Source organism: Quercus suber, unplaced genomic scaffold, assembly GCF_002906115.3.
Source record: "Quercus suber isolate HL8 unplaced genomic scaffold, Cork oak 2.0 scaffold_60, whole genome shotgun sequence".
Taxonomy (NCBI): domain Eukaryota; kingdom Viridiplantae; phylum Streptophyta; class Magnoliopsida; order Fagales; family Fagaceae; genus Quercus; species Quercus suber.
In genome coordinates, this window is record NW_027069525.1 from 221959 (window position 1) to 233806 (window position 11848).

General features: G+C 32.7%; 2 protein-coding genes across 3 annotated transcripts; both read left to right on the forward strand.

Moving 5' to 3' along the window:
- Positions 1-2285: 2285 nt before the first annotated feature.
- On the forward strand, positions 2286-9092 carry LOC111989527 (UNC93-like protein 3). 2 transcript variants are annotated; one of them, XM_024021322.2, is made up of 10 exons: positions 2286-2789; positions 2980-3143; positions 5424-5487; positions 5589-5702; positions 5840-5884; positions 6777-7027; positions 7133-7223; positions 7632-7744; positions 7864-7987; positions 8540-9092. In XM_024021322.2, the coding sequence occupies exons 1-10, from the start codon at positions 2640-2642 to the stop codon at positions 8723-8725; spliced, it is 1302 nt and encodes a 433-aa protein (XP_023877090.2). In that variant the 5' UTR covers positions 2286-2639; the 3' UTR covers positions 8726-9092. The 2 variants fall into 2 exon arrangements, with proteins under 2 accessions (XP_023877090.2, XP_065628585.1); XM_065772513.1 differs by lacking the exon at positions 2980-3143.
- A 769-nt stretch (positions 9093-9861) lies between these two features.
- LOC111989507 (uncharacterized) lies at positions 9862-10798 on the forward strand. The gene has a single exon (XM_024021300.2). It carries the CDS (start codon positions 10065-10067, stop codon positions 10425-10427), a length of 363 nt encoding a protein of 120 aa, XP_023877068.1. The 5' UTR covers positions 9862-10064; the 3' UTR covers positions 10428-10798.
- Positions 10799-11848: the final 1050 nt, after the last annotated feature.

Sequence of the window (11848 nt, forward strand, 5' to 3'; positions counted from 1 at the left end):
AACCTTAGTCTTAAGATAAAACATGTCTTGAATTTCTATCCAAAGTTATGCTTCAACTCAAATCTCATAATTGTTAACACTTAACAAATAAAATCACTTCGAAAAGGGTGTAACACTCTCAAACTGTTAGGACATATATGTTTTAACTTGTTTAAGAACATATGTCACTTAGTTATGTAAATTGGCTAATTCTTTGACAAAACGCACTTTGCTTGTAATTGAGTAGTTCTAGGTGTTTTTAATACTTCAAGAAACAATGTTTCAAGATCAAGTGTTGAAGTCATCAAGTCTGTTCAAGAGAAAGCAAGTTGAAGTGCAAAATTTATAAAGCTCGACACCTCTCGACAGCTACCTCGACACCTGCTATCTGTCGAGATTTAAAAAGTCAGATTTCCAATCTGATTTTCTTGGNAAAAAAAAAAAAATCTGTCTTTTCACTTAGCTTTTTTTTTCCTTTATTATTTTCTTCTTCTTCTTCGTCTTATTTTTCTTTTCCTGTACTTTTCGTTATTACTTTTTTTTTTGGTGCTCATCTTTCTTTGAATTGTGCTCCTTAAATTTTTTTTTTTTTTTTGAAGTGTACATACACCATTTTTTTTAATAAAAAAATGTGTTACTTTTTGTTTTATTTAATAAGTATATAATTGTAAATTTATACCAACTTCATTTCCATTATCTCATTTTTCCTCTCAATCAAACAAAAGAATTTTTCACCTCTCCAACCAAACACACATGAAGGAAAACTAAATCTTTTCTATCCCCCCACTGTTTCATCCTCCCACTGTTTTCTATTCTCCTACTTTTCCACTACTTCAACCAAATAGACTCTAAGTCTTATTGTTTGAGCTTATTTAGGGGTGACAATTCGTGTTCGCATGTCGGGTTTGTGTTATGTCGAGTCATGAGTATTAGACTATATGGGTCAACTCTAACTCGACATGTTTATTAAACGAGTCAAGATTTCTCAACCTTAACATAACCCATTTATTAAATGAGTCAGTCGTGTCAACCTATTTATCAGATTTTATCAAAACGAAAATAATAATAATAATTTTAGTATTAAAAAAATTGATATGAATTATGAAAACCCAAACAAATAAATATTTTTATATAAAAATTAGAACTAATAATTAACTGCATTACAAATAATAATTCAAAATTAAAACATATCTCAATATTATGTATAATCAATCATAATATGTCAAAGAAAATAAACCACAATAATTAAGAAGTTTATATACCTAGGGTTTGAAGGGTATATTGGTAAAATGTCATTTAATTAAACGAGTCAAACAGGTTAAATGGATTCCATGTGATGGACACTAACCTAACCTATTTATTAAACGGGTCAATTGTTCAACCCGAATATGACACGAACCCATTAAGTCTTAACTCATAACCTACTAATTTCGTATCGTGTCATGTTGAGTTCGCAGGTCGTATCCAATTTTGCCACCCCTGTGCTCATTTTCCCAAAACTAATTTTTGGTCAATTTAATTGTCATAACATAATCCCACAATTATTGTATTGTGACAATTATATATACGAGAGAATATCTAGATAATAAATAACATAGTTTTGAAATTTAGACTGTTCAAAAAACCAGAAAGAGGAGAGGTTCATGATTTTTGAGAAGGTTCAATTGAAATCAAACCATGATGTATCATTTAATTTTTTATTAACTTTAATTCGTAAATTGTGTTTATATATAATAATTTTCCATATCTTACCAATACCAGCCTTATAGACTAATTTCAGCATTTATTTTTTCAGAAATAGTATAATGGGCTTAACTGTAACCTAAAAAATTAGAGTCCGTTTGGTACATATGTTTAAAAATTGAAAATTGTTATTTGAAAAATTTGTGAAAATATGTGTGGGTGAAAAAGTGCATTAAAATGTGTAAAATATTATTTAAAAACTGAAAATGATTGTTTGAAAACACTAACCAAATATCCTCTTAGTCTTTGGACGGTTCTTAATTAGGTATTGTACCTTCACTGAAGTATAATAAGTTTTTTAATTAAATTCAAACACCTTATTTTTTTTTTTTTTAGAAAGTAAAAAACATCTCATTTCCTTAACCAATAAAAGAAGAATAATATTATCTTTTTAAAAAATAATTAAATTCAAAACAACTAAATATTTAAATTCAATTGGGGAATCTAAACTTTAATTTTAGATAAAAGAATTTTTATTTAAAAAAAAATGTAAATAGTGGGAGAGAAGAAATGGAGTTTTAAGTTTTAACTTGAAACCACGTAACAAAGAGGATTTCATTACCCCACCTAACGTTCAGATCATCAAACACAAATTAACGTTTACAAATTACCTTCCGAGTTTTGAGTTCTGAGTTGTGAGAGCTGACCCAGTAACCATTTTTGTCTTTGTCTTGAATATCTCCCAAAAGTCAGCAACGAATCGAAATTATTGGGATTCGATTCCACCAACAATAAAATAATCGAAACCCCAACTCTTTTCATTCGTCTTCTAATGCTTGCTTTCATTATAGCTGGCACTTCTTCGCTTTTGTCTTCACTCTCTTGGACTCTCTCTCTCTCTCTCTCTCTCTCTCTCTCATTTCTGAGGTTATATAGTGATTCTGTGGTCAATTGGGTCGAGCACTCGATTTGAAGCCATGGATGAAGAGGCGCCATTGGTTGGTGATAAACTAGTTGAAATTCCAAAGAAAAACCATGCCAGAGACGTTCATATTCTCAGCTCTGCCTTCCTCTTGGTCTTTCTTGCCTATGGTGCTGTTCAGAATCTTGAGAGTACCCTCAACACCGTGAGTCTCTTGTCTCTGTTCTTCGCTTTTGCAATTTTTTTTTTTTGCTTTCCTATGCTTGGTTGCTGAGAATTGTTTCATTTGCTGAGGGAACTGAAAGTTTTGAATATAGAAAACTTGTTTCTTTTGGAATGTTTTATATTTTAGCTGGGTTTGATGGTTTGGGTATGAATTTCAATTTTCAAATCAGGAAGAGGATTTGGGTACGACTTCGCTTGGGATATTGTATGTATCTTTCACATTTTTCTCCATGGTGGCTTCAATGGTGGTTCGGGGACTTGGGTCAAAGAATGCTTTGGTTCTTGGGACTACTGGTTATTGGTTGTTCTTAGCTGCAAATTTGAAGCCATCATGGTAACTAATTGCTGCTATTAGTATAGTGCATTCGGATCTTTCACTGTGGTTTTATTTTTTGGGTTTTTCTACACACTGATTTTTTTTTGGAATGCTTTTCTAAAAAGTAAACCTCTTTTTATATGATCTGTCTGCAATGTTGAACTTTTAACTTGCTATTCCACTGAGAAATTACCAACAGTTTTGACAATCAAATGAAATCGATAAAATTATATGCATGTTTGGCATTACTTCAGGAAGAGAGTTTTAATTATAGAGTTTTAGTAGTTAGTAATATAGAGTTTTAACTGAGAAGCTCTTTAGCTTTTTTGGCTTTTGAGTGTTTGACAAATTGCGTTAAACAATGCTTTAAAGTGGTAGATTTATAAAGCATGATTAGTGAATTGTAGAGTTTTTTCCCTAAAAGCTCCAAATTTTAGCTTTAGCCAGCTTTAAGGACCCCCCTTAAAGGTCCTCCCAACCAATAAAATAATGCTATTTATGCAAATGTGTGAGTTAGCTTCCTAATCAGCATAAGAAATAAAAAATAAAAAATCACAATGTCACATTTGCATGAATGACAACGTTTTATTGATTAGGAGGACAGGGAGCTCTTTAGCAAAATTGCTAAATATTTGGCAATTTCAGCTAAAAGAGCTTTAACCACCTTAAAGCACTTTTCATCCCCTCCAAAAGCAAAACCAGACAGGTCCTATGGAGAAAAATGAGTTGTGGATGCCATATACTATATTGGATTAATGTTTTATCTTCATTTGTTTCAAGAGTCGTGACTTTGCATTTATCTAAAGCCATATTCAATTTTTGTAGGGTGCTTGATGGGAAGTCAATGAATTAGTTTATGTCTTATTTATTTTTATTTTTATTTTTTTTGGGATAAATAACAATATTAATTAATCAAAAAGGCGTGTAGCCCAAGTACACAGGATGCATACTATGGGTACATCAAAATCAAACTCTAAAAGTTCAACAATCAATCAAATGTAATAGGGGGAAAAAGGAAAATGATCCTATCACTGAAATCAGATCAAAAAAAGATTTTATGAACAACAGTTTTAGTTTATATTCTATGCTCATTAAAAAGGTAAACAAATTATGCAATGAGACTTATCATTGATTTCAAATTTACCATCAGATAGAAGATAAGATAGAATTATTATGATACTATCTACTTGCTGGGCTGAACTTCTGTGTATATAATTATGAAATATTGGACCAATATATCCCGGGAACAAAAATATTTTATACACACATGGGGTACTGCATTGGGATGTCAATTTCATAAGAGCTGTGCAGGATTGGGACTTCGAGTTTTTGTTGAATTTCTTGGATATGATTTATGGTGCATCAGCAAAAGGAAGTGGGGAGGATAAACTGTGCTGTAAACCAGATAAAAACAAGGGATTTACAGTGAGTGGTTCTTACAGGGTTCTCCATGGAAATGGTGATCAATCATTCCCTTGGAAGAGCATATGAAAGTCTTCCTTCTAGAGTTGCTTTCTTTATTTGGATTGCAGCTTTGGGGAAAATCTTGAAGATTGACAATTTACAGAAAAGAATGTGTGACTTTTGGTTTTGGATTGGTTTTATGTGTAAATGCAATGGGGAATTTGTTGACCATCTTTTACTCCACTGTCCTATAGCTACAGAATTGTGGTCTAGGGTGTTGGGTTTATTTGGAGTTTGTTGGGTGATGTCAAAGACTGTTCTGGATGTCTGCCCAACATTGCTTAATGTGGTGTTTATGGAGGGAGAGGAACAATTGGAGTTTCGAGGACAGAGAACTATGCCTGATTTCAAATTAATTTTCTTTTGAACTTTGTTGGATTGGATGTTTGTTTTGCATGGTTTGTCTTTATGTTCTATTATTGATTTGATAAATTCTTGTAACTTACGTGATTGATTGTATGGTCCCCAGTTGTATACTTCCTATATACTTGGGTGGCTATATTTTTGATATTGATAAGAATTGCATTACTTGTCAAAAAAAAAAACTCTCAGATTACGATCATTTTATTCATACCCTATAAAATGTGTGAAATTTTTATGACTTGCACAATGGTATTGATTTGAATTAATCAGTTGTCTTGTGAATCCATAAACTAATTTAGTTTTTACTGTTAATCTCTGGCATCTATGACTGCATTATCTCAGCTCTTAAATTTGACTATCAATTGTATCTTATTTTGTGATTAATATACATAATAATCTGAATCACTTTTTACCTGAATTTTGAATTTTTTTAACTGCATGTGTTTTAACATCAGTCTGTTCCTTCTTTAGGTATACAATGGTTCCAGCTTCTGTTTACCTTGGATTTGCTGCTTCAATTATATGGGTTGGGCAGGTGAAAGTCCATGCTTCAGATTTTTTGAGTTTCTTGGTAGTTTACAGTAATAGTTTGTAGAGCCAAATTTTTTTTTCATAACCCCTCGTATGACCTATCAGGGTACATATCTCACTTCCACTGCCCGCAGTCATGCAAGAGATTATAACTTACATGAAGGAACAGTAATTGGTAAATTCAATGGAGAGTTCTGGGGACTGTTTGCGAGTCACCAGGTGAACCATTTGATCTTTTTTGTGACAAGTCTCATTATGTGTTATTTTGTTAAGAATATTATTATTTTATCAATTATTTTTAACTTGCCAAAGTGAAGTTTTATTGTGTAATATAATTTTTATTCATTTTTCTGCAGTTTGTTGGAAATCTTATCTCACTTGCATTGTTGAGTGATGGAACGGTACGCATTAACCTCAAAGTTAACTTTGGCTGTTGTACTCCATCCTTCTGGTTTCACACTTAACTCACTGTGTTTATTTAGTCGTTAAAGAAGACTTATCCTTCCATCCAAAAGCTCCCGGACTCTCTCTCTCTCTCTCTCTCTCTCTCTATATATATATATATATGTATATTGATCACATTTATCTCCAATAAGATATTAGGTGGCACTAAAATGTTTAATATATATATATGCATACACACACACACACACACACACACACACACACATATATATATAATTTGAGTATATAAAATATTAGGATTCAAAGTAATTGAATATGAGGAAGAACTGGTGTCTTTGACAGATTTTTCGTAGAATAATTGAGTACATAATAGAGTATCATCCAAATAAATATGGAATCAAACAGATATATCATGATATGTGCTTACCCATCATACATCTATATCTTCCCCTTTCACTTATTGCCCCTTGCACTAGTTGCTTAATATACATCATGCATCTATATCTTCCTGAACCCCAAGAGATAGCACCATCAGGCAGAGGTCACTATTTTGAATCTCTCCTTACCCCTTCTTTTTAGGCCAAAACTTACTTATCAATATATAAATTCTTCTGGGAGGAAGATTTTAGTTTGTGTAGTATATGGAAATTTAAAAATCATTAAGGAGATACACTAGCAATCATGGCCTGAGCTTTCATACCCATCTCTGGATTACTACAATGGATTCTATTTAATAAAACCTTAATTAGACAGGCACAATCATGCACATATGTTCACTTCAATTTGGAATTCTTATAGCATATGCATAGCCTGTGCATTTTTGGGTTTACAATTTACTATTTCTTTCCATTCAATCTCATGGTTTTATTTTCTTTCACATCACTGCAGGAGGGAAGTACCAGTGGCACAACTTTACTGTATGTTGTGTTTCTTTGCAGTATGACCTTAGGTACCATACTCATGTGCTTCTTAACAAAAAAGACTGATGAAGTAGAGAGTCGGCAACCAGATTCATCTGTCAGCTTTTACTCTAATGTGGTATCTTTGTCAAAGTCAGTAATTAATCCTTTGTTTGATGTACGGATGCTACTGGTCATTCCTCTTATTGCATACTCAGGATTACAACAAGCGTTTGTATGGTAATTACTAGGTTAACTTATGATATACTTTCTCATTGCCATTCTAGTGTCAATTTATATGTTCCCTTCCAATTTCTCTTATTAAGATGGATTGTTATATCTTAGGGCTGAATTCACCAAGGACGTTGTAACCCCAGCACTTGGTGAGTCTGGTGTGGGTGGTGCAATGGCGGTATATGGAGCTTTTGATGCAATAGTAAGTAAAAGAATGCAGTAACAAGTGGTTCTTTACCTTTCATTCTAGTTCAACTGAAGTAGCATGCCAATTAGTAAATTGGTTGTTTTGTATTTCTCATAATAATTTTTAATGCACGAGTAGCAGCTGTGCCTTTTCCTGTGATCTGATTTCTAACATGTTGTGGAACTCAGTTGTTATAACAATTTTTACTTGCAATATATGTTACAATCTCAAAGAAATATTTTCAAAAGCAAAATTCAAATTTTCTTTATATTGAATTTAAAAGCTCAATGTTGTTGTTGAGTGGCAAGTTCTCACATGCCATGTTGGAAGTGCAGAATTGTTGTGTAGATAAACTTGTTATATAGATATTTTAGTTAAATTATTTGTATTTATGGTCAAATTTATTGTTGGAACTTGTGCCAGTGTTCATTGGCTGCTGGTCGACTTACCTCTGGTCCTAAGTCTATCACTTTGATAGTTTCTGGAGGAGCCTTTATTCAGGCTATTGTATTCCTCTGGCTTCTACTAGCATACAGGTAAGCAATAAGCAATTTAGGGTACTAAGGTTTCTTTAAACTCAAGCTTTTTGTTGTAATGAGTATTTTGAAGCCATACTTATGTTGCGTACACCTTATTTTTCCATGTCATGGTTCAGGTTAACTAGCGGAGTACTTGGCATTATGTACCCACTTCTCATGGCTGCCATTTTGGGCATTGGTGATGGAGTATTTAATACACAGCTTAGTGCTTTGCTTGGGATACTCTTCAAGCATGATATGGTACATAATTATATGTGATAACTGATAAGCCTTTGTGTGTGTGCGTGTGTATAAATGCATGGGTGCACCTTTGATGTTTTACTCCTCTGGGGTAACTTTTATCCTGGTATTCTCACCCTACGTAGCCAAGGATAAGGTGTTAATGCTGAACTCACATCTTGACTGCATGTATCTCATGTTTCTTTGTTATATTATTCAGGTCTTCTAGGTTTCATCCACATTTTATTATCATTTAATGCTCAAAAGAGTGCACTCTTTTTTTTTTTTTTTTTTTTTTTTTTAATGTTGGTAAATATTTCCTTATTTCATAATATTTATGTAAAATATCTCATTGCTAATTCTTCTGTATCTATATTCACATATCAATACTACATTTCCTTGCACTTCTAAATTTGTTCCACAACTTACACTTGCACATGAGACACATTTTTTGCTCGGTCATGTTTTTTATGAGACCGCTGGCATTTATCACTTCATTTGATTTCTTATTATTGCACTTGAAGTTCTAGCGAGGTGTTATGATCTGGATTTATGATCACAATTTCTGTACAGGAAGGGGCATTTGCACAGCTCAAGGTCTGGCAGAGTGCTTCCATTGCAGTTGTATTCTTCCTGAGTCCATACATCTCATTGAAGGCAATGGTGGCGATTATGCTTGCTGCCCTCTGCATCTCGTATGCTGGATTCCTGTTTTTAACTCTCAAAGTAGAGAAAGCATTTTCCTCCTCCAGTTTGTGAAATCGGCGTTGCTCATAAAATCATAGTTGTTCATGTCATACGCGTGTTAATATGCTCCATTGATGTGTGCAATACCTATTCTTTCACAATTTGTTGTTGTGAAATGTAAAATTTGAAAGAATGTGCACAAATGCCTTGTGCCGTTTAGGCCTTTAGGATGAAAAGCTGTATACCAACCTCTTGTAACCATTTCTGGGAGAGATGATGAAGTAGTTATCAATGGTTAAAGTTGTTGGCCCACCCAAGGTTGGAGAATAGGTTTTAATCATCTCCTCCTGTTACGGATCTTAATTTGTTGGCATACAAATTTGATATTCCTATTTCACATTGAATTTTTTAGTAATGTCATTTTCAAAATTTTCTTGTATTTGAATACTTTTAGAGTAGTTCTCAGTGTAGGTTTTTTTTATTATTTTTTTTTAAATTTTTTTTTAAATAAAGAAGAAAACTTGGACTTTAGTTTAAAAAAAAAAAAAAAAAAATCAGCCATAATCAGCTAACAAAACATGATTGAGTTGTTAAGAAATATACCCATACATATTGATAAACCGCTAACATGTCTCGCAAGTTATGAGCATATTTCAATTAAAAGAGTATTTGTTTAATTGGCTAACAAAACATGATTGGGTTGTTGAGAAATATCTTCTATCTACCCTGAAAAACTGCTAACATGTTTCACATATTATGAGCAACTTTCTGTTAAAAGGGTATTTGTTTATTAGTTTTTGCTACTTTTCAATGCAGTGAAATTTGCTCTTTTGTTAAATATAAATATTCTTAAAAAAATTATAAATACCTAGTATGAAAATGTGGAATGTAATGAATGTAACTCAAGAATATCTTGAGAAACAAACAAAAATTGCGTAGGTAAATTGAACCCAAAACATCCTTATAATGGAAGAGACCGTGCTTGACTTGTCAATCGACATTCTCAATCACTAGCAAGGTGAAACTTTCCACTCCCATACCATATTGACACGTGTATATATAGTATATTCCAATGTACACAAATTTTCTTTTTCTTTTTTTTTTTGATAGGATGTACACAAATTTTCTCGTCAATGGAGTCGCTCTCCTATTTAACCGAACCCAACCCCACGCACTCCTTCTTAGTCAACATAGATATGATCTCTCTCACTCTCTCTCTCTCTCTCTCTCTTCTACCTAAACTACCATTATCGCAAAAAAAAGCAGTTGTGATTAGGTTCACTTCCTCACCTTCAAATTCATATAATAACATCATATAACTATGTAAAACTCCAAGTCCCAAACCCCACTACTCTTTCCTTACAATTCCAACGTCAACATACAAACACAAACAATAACAAAAACAAAAACCATGTTTCTTCCACTACTCACCTCAATACTCTCGAACCTCAGCTCCCGGAGGCCACTGCTTATATATGCGGCCACGTGGACAACCATCCTAACGTTAACGGTAGCGGTGGCTTCGTTCGCGCCAGAAGTGGCCTTCGTGTCGGCGATATCTTCGACGTCTCGGTTCTCGAAGCTGTGCGAGACGGAAGGGTCCGTTAGGTTGCCGTTAGATGTGGCGGGAGAGATCCTGTGCTTGCCAGCTCACCTGTTCGTTAGGTCGAAGGTGGATTTGATTGTCCCTCCGGTCTTTGCAGCTGTTGTGGTTGCTGGCTCTGCTTTTTTGGTCCGGGCCGTGGGCCTTTGGGAGCAAGACCAGGCCCATTAATCGTGTAGACCCAATTAAAGAGGAAAAGAAATTCACACCGTTTGATTGATCAGTTTGTGATAGACGGGGGTGATGTGAGTCTCGTTTGGAGATTTTCGAGTTTTTTTTGGTAAGATCTCACTTGCAGCCGCCATGGTACTCTATTTTAGTTTCAACTATATAATTTTTTTTTTAAAATTTTATTATTATTTTAATATTGGTGATTGAAAATTTGAAGCACTCTCGTTGTCATGAGCATAGCTTTGGTATTTTGCCAAATATTTAAGAAATTTTGGTAGCTTCCAAACTTTATATATTTGGGGCCTTGATGTAAGCAACTATAATCTATCCCGTTAATTTCCAATGAAATATTGGAAAAGCCGGTTGTTTAATTTCCTGTTTGCAAGCGCAAACTACTTTTTATCTCAAATTTATTTTATATAATTTAATTTTTAATTTTTTTGCTCAATTATGTAACTAAGCTATCGAAAATAAGTAATTGGCAAACAGAAATAAGATTATTTGAGAGTATAGCTTATACTGTACAATTGTGGTTCTGGTGGATAGAGTCAATTGCCAAAAAATTATTATATAGTCTATCCAGAAAAGTTGCACGGTACAATGATATATATTGCATCGGTTTGAAATTTGCTTATTTTATTGGAATTGAAAATTTTTTGTTGTAAGTACGGTAGATAAATGTAAAAATTAGTTTAAACAGTACAGTGAGACTTATGAATAATATCAAAAAAGTGCAGTGTAGCTTATGAATAGTATCAAAAAAGTGCAGTGGACCCATGAATAGTAGCAAAAAATAAGCTGAATAGTAAAATAAACTAGCTTTTTAATTTGGAGCAAAACAATGGCAGCTCCAAGATTTTTTTTTCTAAGGGGGTCAATAATGGCGGAGCTAAAAATTTATTGGCAGAGGGTAGGCGCAAGTGAAAAAAATAAGATGATTAATTGTACGTTGTTTTTGGTTTTTCTATATATACAACTTCCAAGTTCTAAAAATTTATTAATAGATTAAAGATCGTTAAGAGTTTTAAGACAACAATCATTGGATGCATAAACAAATAGAATTAAATAACTAATCATACATTTTTTTATCAAATTAATAATAACTTATTATATTTATAAATTATATCAATTGAATAAAAAAAAATAGAATAAATAAGAATAGTAGAGTATTCTAAATTTATCAAATTAATAATAACTTATTATATTTATAAATTATATCAATTGAATAAAAAAAAATAGAATAAATAAGAATAGTAGAGTATTCTAAATGCTTTAGTGCTTTACTTGTTAAAAAAAAAAGAAAAAAAAAAGAATAGTAACACGGTTAAGAGTAGGGCTAGGAGTAATTGTGAAACTAAGAAAAATAATACTCCAATAATAAATTTTTGTTTTTGAAGTGTATGGTTTTATAAATATACACG

What these genes read in the sequence shown, in the direction of transcription:
- LOC111989527 (XM_024021322.2), top strand. Translation starts at nt 2,640, where the DNA reads ATGGATGAAGAGGCGCCATTGGTTGGTGATAAACTAGTTGAAATTCCA. An exon ending in CATTGTTGAGTGATGGAACG is followed by an intron (nt 5,885 to 6,776) that starts GTACGCATTAAC and finishes ACATCACTGCAG; the next exon opens with GAGGGAAGTACCAGTGGCAC. An exon ending in ATGGAGCTTTTGATGCAATA is followed by an intron (nt 7,224 to 7,631) that starts GTAAGTAAAAGA and finishes AACTTGTGCCAG; the next exon opens with TGTTCATTGGCTGCTGGTCG.
- LOC111989507 (XM_024021300.2), top strand. Translation starts at nt 10,065, where the DNA reads ATGTTTCTTCCACTACTCACCTCAATACTCTCGAACCTCAGCTCCCGG.